The sequence below is a fragment of the Ornithodoros turicata genome, unplaced genomic scaffold, assembly GCF_037126465.1.
Source record: "Ornithodoros turicata isolate Travis unplaced genomic scaffold, ASM3712646v1 Chromosome13, whole genome shotgun sequence".
Taxonomy (NCBI): Eukaryota; Metazoa; Arthropoda; class Arachnida; order Ixodida; family Argasidae; genus Ornithodoros; species Ornithodoros turicata.
Window position 1 is genome coordinate 298,715 of NW_026999307.1, and position 14,136 is coordinate 312,850.

The 14,136-nt window shown below is 46.5% G+C and overlaps 1 protein-coding gene across 1 annotated transcript; it reads right to left on the reverse strand.

The window, feature by feature from the left end:
- Nucleotides 1–11,268: 11,268 nt before the first annotated feature.
- LOC135372190 (uncharacterized) lies at nucleotides 11,269–13,674 on the reverse strand. The gene is made up of 4 exons (XM_064605882.1): nucleotides 13,161–13,674; nucleotides 12,859–12,974; nucleotides 12,418–12,705; nucleotides 11,269–12,185 (listed from the first exon to the last, which is right to left on the reverse strand). The coding sequence occupies exons 1-4, from the start codon at nucleotides 13,502–13,504 to the stop codon at nucleotides 11,392–11,394; spliced, it is 1,542 nt and encodes a 513-aa protein (XP_064461952.1). The 5' UTR covers nucleotides 13,505–13,674; the 3' UTR covers nucleotides 11,269–11,391.
- Nucleotides 13,675–14,136: the final 462 nt, after the last annotated feature.

The window sequence follows — 14,136 nt, forward strand, 5'->3', positions numbered from 1 at the left end:
GGGCAAGCACATTTAAAGCCTTTTGCAGAAAACCTGAGACTAACCTTTGCCAAGACCCAACCTCGCTAACTACAACTCTCAATGACATGTCGACTTTATGGTCTTTTAGGAAAACTTCACTGCAAGCGCAGATGACCCTAAATCCCTGACTCCCCTACCAATGCCAATGTTTGACCCTATTAGTATAGTCGAGATACAATTCTTGATGGAGCTCATGTTCCCTTGGAAGGGCCTAAACAACTTGCCCATAGCCTCCTTAGCTTTCTCAGCAAACATGTCGTTAGGGAGTAAAGCGAATATCCCCGACTTATCACACTGAAGTACAGTCAGATCTTTACTACGTAGCTCATCTTTCACTGCGGCAAGACGCTTAGTGTGTTTCTTGCTCGTTTGCGTACTGAACGAAATTCGTTGAGTACGCAAACGAGCAAGAAGCACACTAAGCGTCTTTCCCCAACCCGCCGGATCGCCGGATCCCCAAGCGGGTGTAGGACAAAATGTCCCCAGCTGCCGTCACTCAGCCGTCTGCCAGTCCTCAACTGCGTTCTTGTTCGGCGGCATAATGCCCCGTGGAGACACTGTGTCCTGGGCCAACTTCTCGGATCACTGCAACTACGCCCAGTTAAGAGCTACACCAATTAACCGATGGGCAGCGTGCCGCAGAGTGGGACAATTATGGAAGTAGGAGCAATTGCTTAAAACAATTGCAATTATAAATGTATAAACAGCATAAATAAGTGTATTTAAAGGGCGTATCTAATAAGCGCAAAAATATACGTTTTGGTGTATAAGTATATAGAGGTGTGCGTGGGTACCGAAATCCTGACCCGCGCCCACCCGCGACCCGCGCATGTGCCACCCGCGTCCGCAACACGCATTTACCCGCAAGTATTTTAAAAAGTAACGTGAGCACCATATTCGACATATTTCATGCAATGCAACGCCGGGGACCGGCTGATCATAGCTTGCATCGCAAAAGTTCTGAAAAATAGCTACCAACTATTTACTTTTCAAAATTTTTCACTTTACTGAGTGCGAAAAATTACTGGCATTAATGGCGTGCGGGTAATGCGGGTATAACCGCAAGTCCCTCGGACGTTTGCGGGTGCACCCGCATTTTGCCCGCGACCCGCAGCAAAGTTAATTTTCTACCCGCAAATCGGAAAACCGTGCAGGTATGTGCGGGTACCCGCGAATATGCCCTCACTCGAGCGCACCTATAAGTATAGGTTCGCGTGTGTTTACACTATAAATACACTGTGAATACGAATACACTGAACCAGTTGAACAAATCTAAACGGACTCCAAAAAAAATTTACACAGACGTGAAAGTTCACTAAACTCTGAGAATGCGCAACTATTGGCTGGGGACCTTGAAAGAAGTTTGTTAATCTGAGAAATTCATTCAAGTGAAGTTCGTTTAAGTGGAGTTCCACTGTAAATTCCTCAAGCCACGTGTTTCACTACCTGCGAAGTTCCGAATTGTAAGCATGGCATCATAATGGAGACCTCAGTGAGAGGCTATAGGTCATTCTTCTGGTGCACTGAGTGACTTGTAAACGCGTGGAACATTGCTTCGTGTAGGGGTTGCAGGAGATTAGGTCAATACACTCAGTACGGCCTCGGTTGTGTAAAGGACACTGACTTGCAGAGCACGTCATACACGAAACCTTTTGTGACATTAGACAAAGCCCAAGGGTGCAACGGAAACCTGAAAGAAGGCAGTTTACTGAGCTTTGCGTAATTTCGTAGCCCATTTGGAGAGGGGGGGGGGGGATAAGTCCCAACGTTCCTGTTTTCGTGCGTGCCGTTGCCAATCCTCAGGTCACTCTTCCAACCTGGTTCGTCAATTGACGTCACTAAGTCTCACATAGGAAATCTCTTTGTTCTCGAAAGAGGGAGAAGTGTATGACAGACATTCGCTAACCGAGCACCGCTCACAGAGTGTTCGACTTCGGTAGCGGGTTGCTTCGGAAGGTTCCCTTTGCATCTCACAGCGGTCGTCACGGCATTCGCATCGTAGGGTAAGCCTCTATAAATATTTCGTTATAAATATATAACGGTAGCTATTCACAGTTCCATGTATAGATTCAATGTTTTAACAGTCACCTTTGCTCATATACGTGCTTTTCTCATTGATTATTTATTTCAGGATGGAGTGTGTCCTGTCCAACAAGGGAACACATAAGCTTGTGTTTGACGGCTACATCTACACCAAGCACAAGACCCTGAAATCTGGATTTAGATGGCGCTGTGTAAAGAGAGGTGACTGCAAGGGGGCAGTCATCGAAACCTCTGGCACGTACACTGTCAGCGTCGTTCACAGCCACCCTCCCGACGACCCTGCAGTCAGCGTTGCGCGCGCAAGAAACAGGATGAAAGAAAGCGCGGGTATTTCCAACGAAAACCCGGCAAACATTGTTCGACGATCGCTACTAGAGCTTACACAAGAGGAAAAAGCTCGAATGGCGAGGGAAGACAGCCTCAAGAGGACGATACGGCTAGAGAGAGCTCTAAAGTACCCTGTGGATCCTGAGCACCTTGTGCATCTAGTCATCGATGAAGAGTGGAAGATGACTGCAGGTCCTCAGCCTGCATTATTCCTCTTCTACGATAATGGTCCTACAGCCGACAGCAGAATTCTTGTGTTCGGAACTGAACAGTGTCTGCGTGCCCTTGCGGAAAGTGAGCTGTGGTTCATGGACGGAAACTTTGACGTCGCTCCAAAGCTCTTTCTGCAACTATATGTACTTCTAATCCCACTTGGAGATGCCGTAGTTTCTGTTGTCTACGCTCTGATGGAAAGGAAGACTCAGGAGAGTTACGAGGAACTGTTTCGTGCCATCACATCAAGATGCGAATCGCTTGGCTGCTCGCCCTACCCAGAGGTTATATTAACCGACTTTGAGAAGGCTGCGATGAATGCCGCGAAAGAAGTATTTGGAAGCGACGTGAAGACGCAGGGATGCTTCTTCCGCATGACGCAGTCCACACGGAGGAAGGTTCAAGGTCTCGGTTTGGTGCCGAGGTACAGAGAGGACGAGGGACTTCGACTCTTCGTGGGTATGCTGGATGCCCTTGCCTTCCTCCCCGTTCCAGAAGTGGAAGATGGCTTTCGTCTCCTGAGATCTGTTGAGCCAGCAGACGTCGGTGAGCTGGTTATGTACTTTGAGACAAATTATGTTCTGGGGTCGTACAGAAACGTGCCCCGAAGGAATGGAAACGTTACACTGAGGCGAGTGCCGCCGAGATTTCCACCGGAGGTGTGGAACGTACACGACGCTACGGTGGCAGACGGCCACCGTACAAACAACCATTCGGAGGCGTGGAACCGTCGTTTTGGATCCCTTCTTCGGCACAGCCACCCTTCTGTGCACAGGCTCATCGACGCTCTGCAACTCGAGGAAGGCGCCGTCTCAACCTTGTTCCAGCAAGAAGCGATCGGAGTCCGACCCCAGAAACGAGTGAAACCAGCAACCGTGGAGCTGCAAGCACAGCTGCGGAACCTTTGCAGCCAGTACGTCAACAATGAAAAAACCATTGAAGAATTCTTACGAGGTGTTGCCCGGACGATCCGCTTCTAGATCGCAAGCTGAAGTAATCCGAGACGTTCGGTATTGTAAATAATGTAAATAATTGCTAAGGTCCTACTTTTGAGAGATGCTCCATTGTATGGGTCCCTAGACCAGCATCCCCACTTTGGAGAGATTCGTTTAGCGATGTAAATAATTGTAAATAAATGCTTTGGTTAGTTCAGTTCCATACTCATTGTCGCAATAACTGTTAAGCTCCTACTTTTGACACATGCTTCATTGCTTGAGTCCCCAGACTGGCTTTAGAGGGAGCTTTAACTACATGGGTCCAACTGCACGTAGAGCAGTAGGCTTCCGTGTGCCACCTCGTAGTAGCGAAATCACTTTTTGAGCACATACAAAGAAGGGCGTCTAGACTTCTAACAGTGCGGCTAACAGTTACTAGCTAATGCAAATGGAGATCTATTTGAAAACTATATATTATGAATTACACCGAATAGTAATAGGAAAAAGAAATAACTGGAAAAGTTCTACGCTCGTGGAATGACCACCTGCCATGTGTAACCAAATTGTTTGCCAGTGTGCCGGAGAGACACTGAAGGGGTCACGTGACGCTGTTTGCGCTAAAAGTCACTGAAGTATAATATATTTGAGGCTGTGGTTCATTTCCAGGCTCAGTCTCATCTTCCCCAGCGTCTCCAGTTTTATGTTACTATTCGAATTCAAACACACCATAAGGGAGGTGATTTAAATCTTGATTAATATTCATGACTTAAATCGCGATTAAAATCGGTGATTTAAATCTGGCTGATTTAAATCAATGAACCCTGCACATGATAGCATGAAAAACATTTGTCACATTTGAGGTACCAACGGCTGTGCAACCGGACGGCATCTAGGGACATTTTGTTCGGGGACATTTCGTCCGGGGACCATTTGTCCGGGGACATTTCGTTCGGGGACGTTTTGTCCAGATCCCCAAGCTGCGGCGCTTTGAAGGCCGGAGCACATTGCTTGAAGTTGAAACGGCTAGGGCGCCTTCACATACCGAAAATGTTTCGCGCGGCTGTGTTTACTTTTTTGTGGCATGATCGACTCTTTGTATCGTACAAATTATCTATGCCGATGCGCATCTGTTGTACTGCGGGTACACTTTGTGCTTCGTTACGTCCATATTGGTATGTAGCTTCACGTTTTTGTAACAGCTTCCACGAGGCTTTCCAAGAAAATCGCAATTCGTCCGGTCTCCAGAACACTACTTTTGCGTGTACACAAACTCCCCTGCATGTTACTTGTGGAATGCAAATCACTACTAAACGTTTGAAGCACGATATTTCCGGAGCCGGCGATATACCCGTGGCACAATATCTCTGCAGTTTGCTACATAAAACGTTGTTCTACACTGGACTCGTTTTCGTCGCGCCTGTGCAGAGAAATCGAAACAAAGTAGAGGTTTGTTGTACTGCACGCCCATACCAAAGTGAGTGCGGTGACCATGTGATGGGGCATGTGGCTGCGACGCGATTTATAGTCAGTTCTTTAAAAATCGCTTCCGTCGGAGTGGCTTCGCTGTGGAATCATGGTGGGACTTAGCAACCACTGCAAGGTACATATAAATGGTAGCGAAGGCGGGGAAAAAATACGAAATCTGTGTTAGCAACCCTGCGCCCTTCATGATACACATGCGAACCTGGTTGTTGAGGGGCAAACTACGAAGGTAAACAAAAATAGTTTAATCGGAGGCGCGAATAATGTGTGTACTAATGCAATATGAATATTTTTATTATAGCAATTTGCGCGGTCTGCCAGTAATACGTAAGATTATAGACAGAGCTGAGTACGCTTCCGGTTACTGTCCCTCTCCATGTTCTTAGCTCCTAGTTTGCCGTACGTTGACTGCGCACTTTGTGACTGTTCATAGCTGTTTGCTTCTTCTTCGTCGTCTTTTCAATTTCAAACTACCAAGTCTTACATGGGATATTCCTCGGAGGGATGCCACATTTGAGGACAGTAGCCAGCTATTGCTTTATTTCGGTGTCAAGAATGTGGACAGTACTGACTTTGGAGGTGTCGGTTCCTCTTCCTGCCTTTGCGACGTTTGTGGGTGCGTGTGAGGAAGCTGTAGCGGCCGGTGGACAAAGACGAAGATGGCCACGCGCCTGGAGCACATGCCTCAGTTCCACCGGCGCGGCCATGGAGATAGGCCACCATCATCGCTTCTCCGTGGCATACCATCATCGCCGGTCGGGGCTCATGTAGAGGAATACCATCGTCCTCTACATTTGGTGACCCGAACTACGAACACCTCAGTTCGGTAAACAATTCGGCCTCTTCAACCATCCCAAATTTTGCAACAGATTCACCGGCATGGTGCTGAGCACCCCATCCTGGAAGCCTCTCAACCCTACGACGCCCTGCGTTCACGCAGCGACCGGACCATTCAAGAGCGACTCGACTCCTTCGAACCATCTCATCCACACGCCACAAACTGGTCACATTTCCAAAGACTTCTTCTGCTCGGCAAGACCACAGCTGTACTGCAGACGCCGTATTGCGAAGCACATCCCTCCGGGACACACACGCGCCTCACAGCTTCATCAACCATCACTTCAGCTCACCGCACCCCGGCGCTCCTTCACTGCCGGCCGCGACACCCGAGCTTCGCGCTCACCTGCCGGTCGCGGCAGTCGCGGCAGCCGACGCCACGGCACGCTTCAGCCGGCGTCTCGGCGTCTCTCAACGGCTCCCACAGCCACACCCTCTCCTCCTCTGGGACTCTGAGCTTCGGCTCCCGTGCCGGTAGCGGCACCCCAGGACATCCACTTCCCCAGCGCCTCTTTTCCTCGCTCTTCTCGGGCTACCGGATCTGATTACTCATCAGCTGTGATGCTTCGCCATCGCATGCAGTGCCGTCATCCTGTTCAACCGTGCATGCTAACCACGGTCGCACTCACTGCCCTCCTCCAGTGAAGTCGCGGACATCATCTGCTTTATCGCCGCTCCGCGTCTGAGGGGGGGAGTGATGTAGCGGCCGGTGGACAAAGACGAAGATGGCCACGCGCCTGGAGCACATGCCTCAGTTCCACCGGCGCGGCCATGGAGATAGGCCACCATCATCGCCTCTCCGTGGCATACCATCATCACCGGTCGGGGCTCATGTAGAGGAATACCATCGTCCTCTACATAGCCTTCAAAGCCAACGTCAAGCCATTCCTCACCTCCCAAGGGGTCAGGTCCAAGGCTGTGTGAAGTGTTAGATACATTGTCAAAGACACGGACATTTCACTTTTTTCTGAGGGTACGACTGTTCTGGTTTGGCACGACAAAGGAATGAGGAAGTACGAAGTCGTACGTTAGGTCAGAAGGCACTGCAGCAGGCAGCGAGACTAAGTTCGTAATCTCTGCACATTGTTCTGATGTAACCAGAAGGTTTCTTTCCATGCGAAAGGATATGCATGGTTCTGTTGTCTATCCAGTGTTTTCAGTTGTAACCTAGATTACACATGAACTCTTGTAATTCTTTCATTCCTGTGTAGCATACGATTTATTAAAGTGCACTTTTGCACATAGCTCCTTACTGTGTTATTTGTATTTTGACAGCGATGCAGAGTTCAGTAGTCTGTGCCTATTATATGTTTAGTGTATGTACACCTGTGTACATGGATACCTAGCATACATTTTCTATTTTGAATCTTCAGCAGTAATTTTATACTTTGAATCCTGCACTGAGTTCAGTAGTTGTGTGCACAGCCGCCAGTACGTAGGCGCAGTTATGTGCAGGGCTAAGCACTTTGTGCAGCTTGAAAATCTACACCACATGGCAAAATGTGCACAAAATACCAGAAGCACAGAACATTGTCGATGCTTTGACATGCCTTTAATACAAAAATGCTGTTGTAATCAAAGTAGAAGTAGTCATCAGCAGGGTGTGCACACACTGAACAAGGTTGTCATTGCTGGAAGCTGATATTATTGTGGCTGTTTTGCAAGATAAAGTATCACAGACTTCTAAACTGAGCTAATAGACTTGTGCCTTCTAATTCCCCCATAGCATTCGTTACAATAAACTGTGGGCAGACATAGCACCACACAGTATGCCAATATCATATAATATGATCTTCAGGTGCAAATATGATGAAAGATGGAAGTCACTGAAAAGGTTAGCCAGCTGTAGGGGCTCGAACCCAGCGGAACTGTTCCAGCCTCAGAACATCAGTCGTCTCAAGTTGAAATATGTTCACTTCCACCTTCTTTGTACGAGAGATATGTGGAAAGTTCCACATGTGCATGAAGACAGCTATAGCAGCATGCATTGGACATTAAGGTCCTGGGCCCCACCTGGGTTTGCTGGAATTTGTACGTTATCCTTTCGTGCTTATTCAGTACATGGACTGTCATACTGGTTATTTTGCACATTATTCTGTCGTGGGTATTTATGATGAAGATGGAAGTCACTGAAAAGTCACCGTGTTGCAGCCTCAGAACATCAATTGTCTCATGTGGGAATTTATACTGTTTCCAACAGCATGGCGAATTTACCTGAGATAAAAGAAAGAAAGCCCCCACCTGGTCTCCTGTGTCCTTTGTTGCACGCATGTCGCTAGTGTTCGTTCTTCCCTGTTTACAAATTCTTTGTTTGCTCTTGTATTTGTTTTCAACAGAGATTGTGATATTCCCCGGCTCGACATCGCGACGGAAGGAACGCGCAGCGCGGGCGCACGACCCGCGCTATACGTAATGGGGACGTACCAGGTGACGTCATTATGACGGAATTTGTAGTCTGCCCCGCAACGGATGGATGGCGCTGACGGTCTTTATCATGGCCGCCATTGAAGACGTGGGGCCAATGCAAGCTTCGCTACCATTTATATTTACCTTGACCACTGCACTCATTTGTGGGACATCATGTAAAAACGAAAGACCAAGAGAGGGGGACAATACGTTTTATTCAAAAAGTTCAAGTTCCTTTTTCGTTTTTTTGTAAGTTAATTTTTCCTGACGTGCCTGGACACAAGGATTAAGTTATCTATGGTGCTTGGCACGAGAGACGCTCGCCTTGCTCTTTGAAGAGCGCCTGCCACAGAGAAGAGGCGCTCCACTGCTGCCGAAGTGGCCGGTATCCCGAGGCATACTTGGGCAGGATGTCAGAGTTTGGGATACTGGTGAAAACTATTCCTCCAGAAGGAGAGCACATCCTGATCGTCGTATTCCGGGCTGAGGTAACGTTCCAGTTCAGACAACTACCGAGTCTCCCGGAGTGGGTATACCGCATCCAGCACGCCGTACAGACCGACAACTTCAGATATGTCCACTGCAGCATCAGGCGTAGAAGGTGTTGGTACTGAACTTACGCTGGTAGCCGTGAAAGAATATGGAGCCTGCAAGAAGGAATATTGTTAGACAACAACTTTATTTTGGTTGTTGTTGATATATTGTTATCTCGACAGAATATATTGTATATATCTCGATATGTATATATTGTATAATATTGTTAGAAATTCGAGTGTTACTACAGGAATCATTGCACCATGTCCACCTGCACTTCTCCTAAGTGCATATATGTTGTTTCAAAAACTGATTGATCAGCAGTTGACAAAATAGCAGGTAACCTACAGACACAATAAGCTACCCTATTATTGCAGCTTCTGGCATGCAATATAGTGCGTAACAGTCGTGGCACTCAACATGCAAAAACATGATCATAACTGTGCAGTGCACCACATACAACTAGACAAGCGCAAAGGGTAGACAATAAGTTGACTAAAAATAGTCAAGTCCGAATTCGCGTGGCTGATACACTACTGAAGGCTTGTAGTAAAACAAGCCTTTATTGCTTCCTGGAGGTTTCCTGTCCTAGTGTTGCCGTTATGTCTGATTGCCTCCCTAATGGATTATACGAAACAAATTCCAGTGGATAAACACGGCATAATGTACGCGTAAGTCCGGATAGCTAATACGGTACTGAAGTTATCAGCACTACATTAGGGTCAATCACGTAGTCAGTTCCGTCCTGAGGATGACAGTCTATCTATAGTAAAAAAAATTGTGTACAGTACCCTCTCGACTCCGTCGAGTAGATGTTCCACAACTTTGACTGCCTCCGAAGTACTTGGCTCCGATAATCCCTTCGCGATGTGTGACTCGAAGATTCTGAGCTTTATTCTTGGATTGAGTACAAGTTTCCAGTCCCTAATGAAATGCACCGTAATACCAAGTATAGAGGTCCTGGCTCTGCTCGACCACAGGTCTACCGTGAAGTGTACCGTGTTTGGTTTACATTTCTTGATGTCTTCACGAAGACTGGGCAGGGCGTACTTTCTGGCAAGATCTTCTAACTGCCGGCTTATTGTTCTGGGCGATAAACGTTTAAATTGGGCCTCACGAATGTCATTAGTCTCTGGAAGCCCAAACCAGTGGCAAAGTTTAAGGGCAGCCCATCAACCGCGATCATTTCAGTCACCAGTCTGTTTTATGTTTGCTGTACCTGATGTGATGGCGTCAGCTTCACTTGCGAGCGCGCAAATGTTGCAGAATGACCTTCTGCCATGTACTTTCTTCGTTTCGACACACAGGCCGCGTGCTCATCTCTATGCATCAGCTGTAATGAATATAAAGTTGTTTTAGAGAGCATCGCAATAATTATTCTACGCTGTCGAGTGCATGTGGTGGCCAGTCATGCTGAAGGTTGCATTCGATTGCGGTTGGGCACTAACTCAGTTGCTAGTGAGCAGCTAGAGTAACTGTGGTTTTAGATAATTGTAACTAATTGCTGTGACAATTTAATCTATCTGAAATCTATAAAAAATTAATAATCTATTGAAATTAACTTTGTACGACATCGTTACCTTATCCAAGTAACTAACTATATTTTGGAAGCGCTATAGTTTCATTTTTTTATTAGCCAGCACGTTTCGAATAGAAAAAAAAGGAAACGGGAAACGCTGCAACTATCGCGCTTCCTGAAACAATTACCGTAAAACGCAAGTTGAAAAATATCAGCACTGTCTTAGACTCCTTCAGCAGTGATACCCTGTTTACTACCGCAGTTAAAGTATTCCACAGCATTGGTGGGCATGTTCTCGAAATAAAGCAGCGCAAAAGCTCGGAGATGAACATAAGGACCATGCCATGCACTTTAAAACTGTTCATTTCACAGAAAATAACAATTTGGGATCTCACTGATGATGATCATGAGAAAGAGAAAAGATTGGGAGTCGGTTGGTTACCCCAGAACACTTGGAACGACAAAAAGAGATGGAGAAAACAGAAGGCCCTAGGTTAAACAGACATTCCAGACACTGATGGAACCATGGAATCGTTTTCCTCCTTGTTTAGAAGTATTTCGGAAATAGCTTTGGGTAACAGGGTTACGTTGAGAGAATGTAACCAATTTCTATTTTTAGCCGTAATTGTAGTATACTTTAGTTACTTTTTCCTGGGACGCAGGTCTAATAGTGAAGGAAAGTGGCCTTCTAAATCTTTTGGACCCAGGGGATGCCATTATGGCTGATAAGGGCTTCAAGATAGATCACCTTTTACCACCTGGTGTAAAACTGTATTTGCCACCATTCCGAAAAGGTGTGCAGATGCCACGGGCAGATGTTGAGAAAACCCGCAAAATTGCAAGTGCAAGGATCCACATAGAACGCGTTATTAGACGTGTGAAGGAGTTTCACATTTTTGACAGCCCCATCCCAGTCAACATGACAGACATTGCTGAGCACATTTTTAGAGTCTGTGCTTTCCTAAGTAACTTTCAGAATCCCCTGATTAATATGTAAATGCCAAATGTTTGCATGTTTCAAGTGATCATGTACACTGAGTTGTAATAAAAGCTTTCCTCTTTATTTCTAAGCTTTTACAACAGCTTTGGTTTCTTTGGTTTGGATCGGGGTTGTTTTGTTTGCAGCAAATATGGCACATATGGTGCATTTTCACTGAACAACTTTCCCGTCGCTCTGAGACGGCCAGTAAGTGTTTCTGGTATAACAGCATATTTGTAAAAATACAATAGTGCAGGCAACAAGTTATTCCAGTACTCCTCATCAAAATCAATGCGTTCTACAATAATAGAACCCTCAAGTGTCTCATTGTTTGTCCAGACAACAAAATCACACCACCTGTGGCCACATATTGCCATTTGACCCTGTACCTGAGCATAGTAGTGATGCCCTCGTTTTAGGCGTATGTCTTCATTCCATACCTCACAACAAAAAGTCTTAGCACTACATGCATCGAGTGGGGACCTGCCCTGGTGTGAAAAGGGGCACTTTACTTCTAGGAGACCTACATCATTGCCATCCATTACAATTCGATCTGGTGATGCAGCAAGGAATGGGTAAACTGGGTGGATGTGAAGTCCAGTTTCACATACAGTCACTTGCTTTTCATAATATGACATAAGTTTCACATATGCATTTACGGCAACCCCTTCGTGGTTCTGACCATACTGCATAGCCTCACAGCGCACTTGCTTCTTACTGTACAAAATTTCCTTTAGCAGTCCTTCTGGCTTTCTACAGCCTCTGATGCGACCAAACAGTGAAGAAGTTAAGCGTCCAGTCCTCTCTTCGTGCCACACACGATTGGAGGCTTGCCCAGTCGTTGCTTGCTGTACATGTACCCTTTCTTCTTCTGTGAGAGGTTGAATGGCTGGAGAACGTAAGAACGTGCATGATTAAATAAATGTATCTCGCTAGTGAGGTCCTCACAACAGTGCTGGCAGTGGTTAATTGGATACAAGAAACACAATTTGCCACCATGACTTAGCACTCAGTATTTTGTTTCATACTTCCTTCAAGTATGCCTTGTCGTGGTATCACATTGTATACTAGAAGAATTGTGTCCAGCATAATGCTGTGTTTGAAGAGTATCCCACTAATACCTTCAAAGTACTGTTGTATATAAGACTTCCAATCGGCACACATGAAGTTGTCAGACGTTGGCACAGCTGTTGGTGGTTGCAGGTGGCTGCTGCTTGTGTCATCATCCAGGTCTCTGTTGTATCTTAGCCATAGACACTCGGGATGGGCCTTCTCAACAGCCGCTGCCAGTTGTGAACTACTGGCCGGTGTTAGGTGTGCAGAGGGTGTGTAACGGCTCCTGGTAACTCCTGCTGCATTTTTCCGGAAGTCGATTTTATCAATTGTGGCAGGAGGGTCTGGCTGTTTTGCTGTGATTAGAATTGAAGTAGATTTACAAACAATCCACTAAATATCAAAATTATTTGCAAGTGCTAATCATAGTACATGCATCACTGCCTTTCGATGCTGTATTTCTTGTTGGTTCTAATAGTTTACGAGAAAGAAGACTGAACAGCTGTTACCAGATGGTGGCACAACCCACTTGCAGGGCATATCAGTGCATGAAGGCTCTGCTCTGTGATTCCATTCTGCGAGGCTAAACAATAGCCCTGCGACGTGCTGGCATGAACCGCTCAATCTGTAAATTACAGGCAATCATCACTGGTTGTGCACATATTACCTATATTTGAAGTACGCAGAAAACTACAAATAAAACAAATCATATCGTACCCTGTAGTAACAAACCAGCTCACATGCGCATATACAACACAGAAGTTTTCAGTATTCAAACCTGTTTGCAGTTGTACAAAACCAACACACTTACCCCGCTGCACAGTAACAATGTGCACCAGCAACACTGCCGTTGTCCTTTCTTATTACGGCGTGTACGACGTAATACCCAGACCGCATGGACGGCAGGCAAATGCACTTCACGACGTTGTAGTCGCAATCCTGTGATACAGTATGCACATAAATCTGTCTCACGTAGCCTTCCTCTTTAAAACGATGTCCCTTTTCCATCTGTCGAGCAGATGGCACACCCGATGAGTTCAAGTGCTCAACGACGTCTTCATTACTTGGAAGGCGAAACTGCTGCAGATCACTGTACCACCCATTTACGAGAGACGTGAAGCCCCCGGGAATAAACTCTTCACCAGGACTTGTCATCACAAGCAAAATGCACCAAGTCTCGCACACGAAGTTGCTGCAAACACAATGCGTGAAACTCGCAGATCCCCACGACAAGGAACAACAACAACAACGTCGTGCGTCTCACGTCGCCATTCAAATAGCGCTGCCCTCCAGATTGGTTCACCAAAATGCCGCAGGGTGGCAGCACATTTTATGAATAAGGTGCATTTCCACTCCCAGGGCCGCACCACCCGCTCGCTACCGGAGTACCAAATGCACCGCACAGACAAGGTCGGCCAGACTCAGTTTATTGTCATACCTTTAACGGGAGCCAGGTATCCGCACCCAATCGCCCGGCGAACAAGCCCCAGCCTTGAACGGAACAATCTCCCCTCCCGCTCGGAAACCGAGCGCTTCTTTTAAACCAACAAACCCCGCCCACAGCTCTCTCTAGAAGGGAAACCGTCAACAAAACAGGTAGGGGACACAGATAAGGAGCGCAGATATCAACGCACAGATAACGCGAAATCACAAGCTCGGAAATAATCTTTATCGCGAAAAGGCGAAAGTTCCACAAACTATATAGCTATATTTTAAGTAATTTCTCACATGACTGTTCGATTCTGCAACATTGTCAGAAAAAAAAAGATAACACTTCTAACCACAAT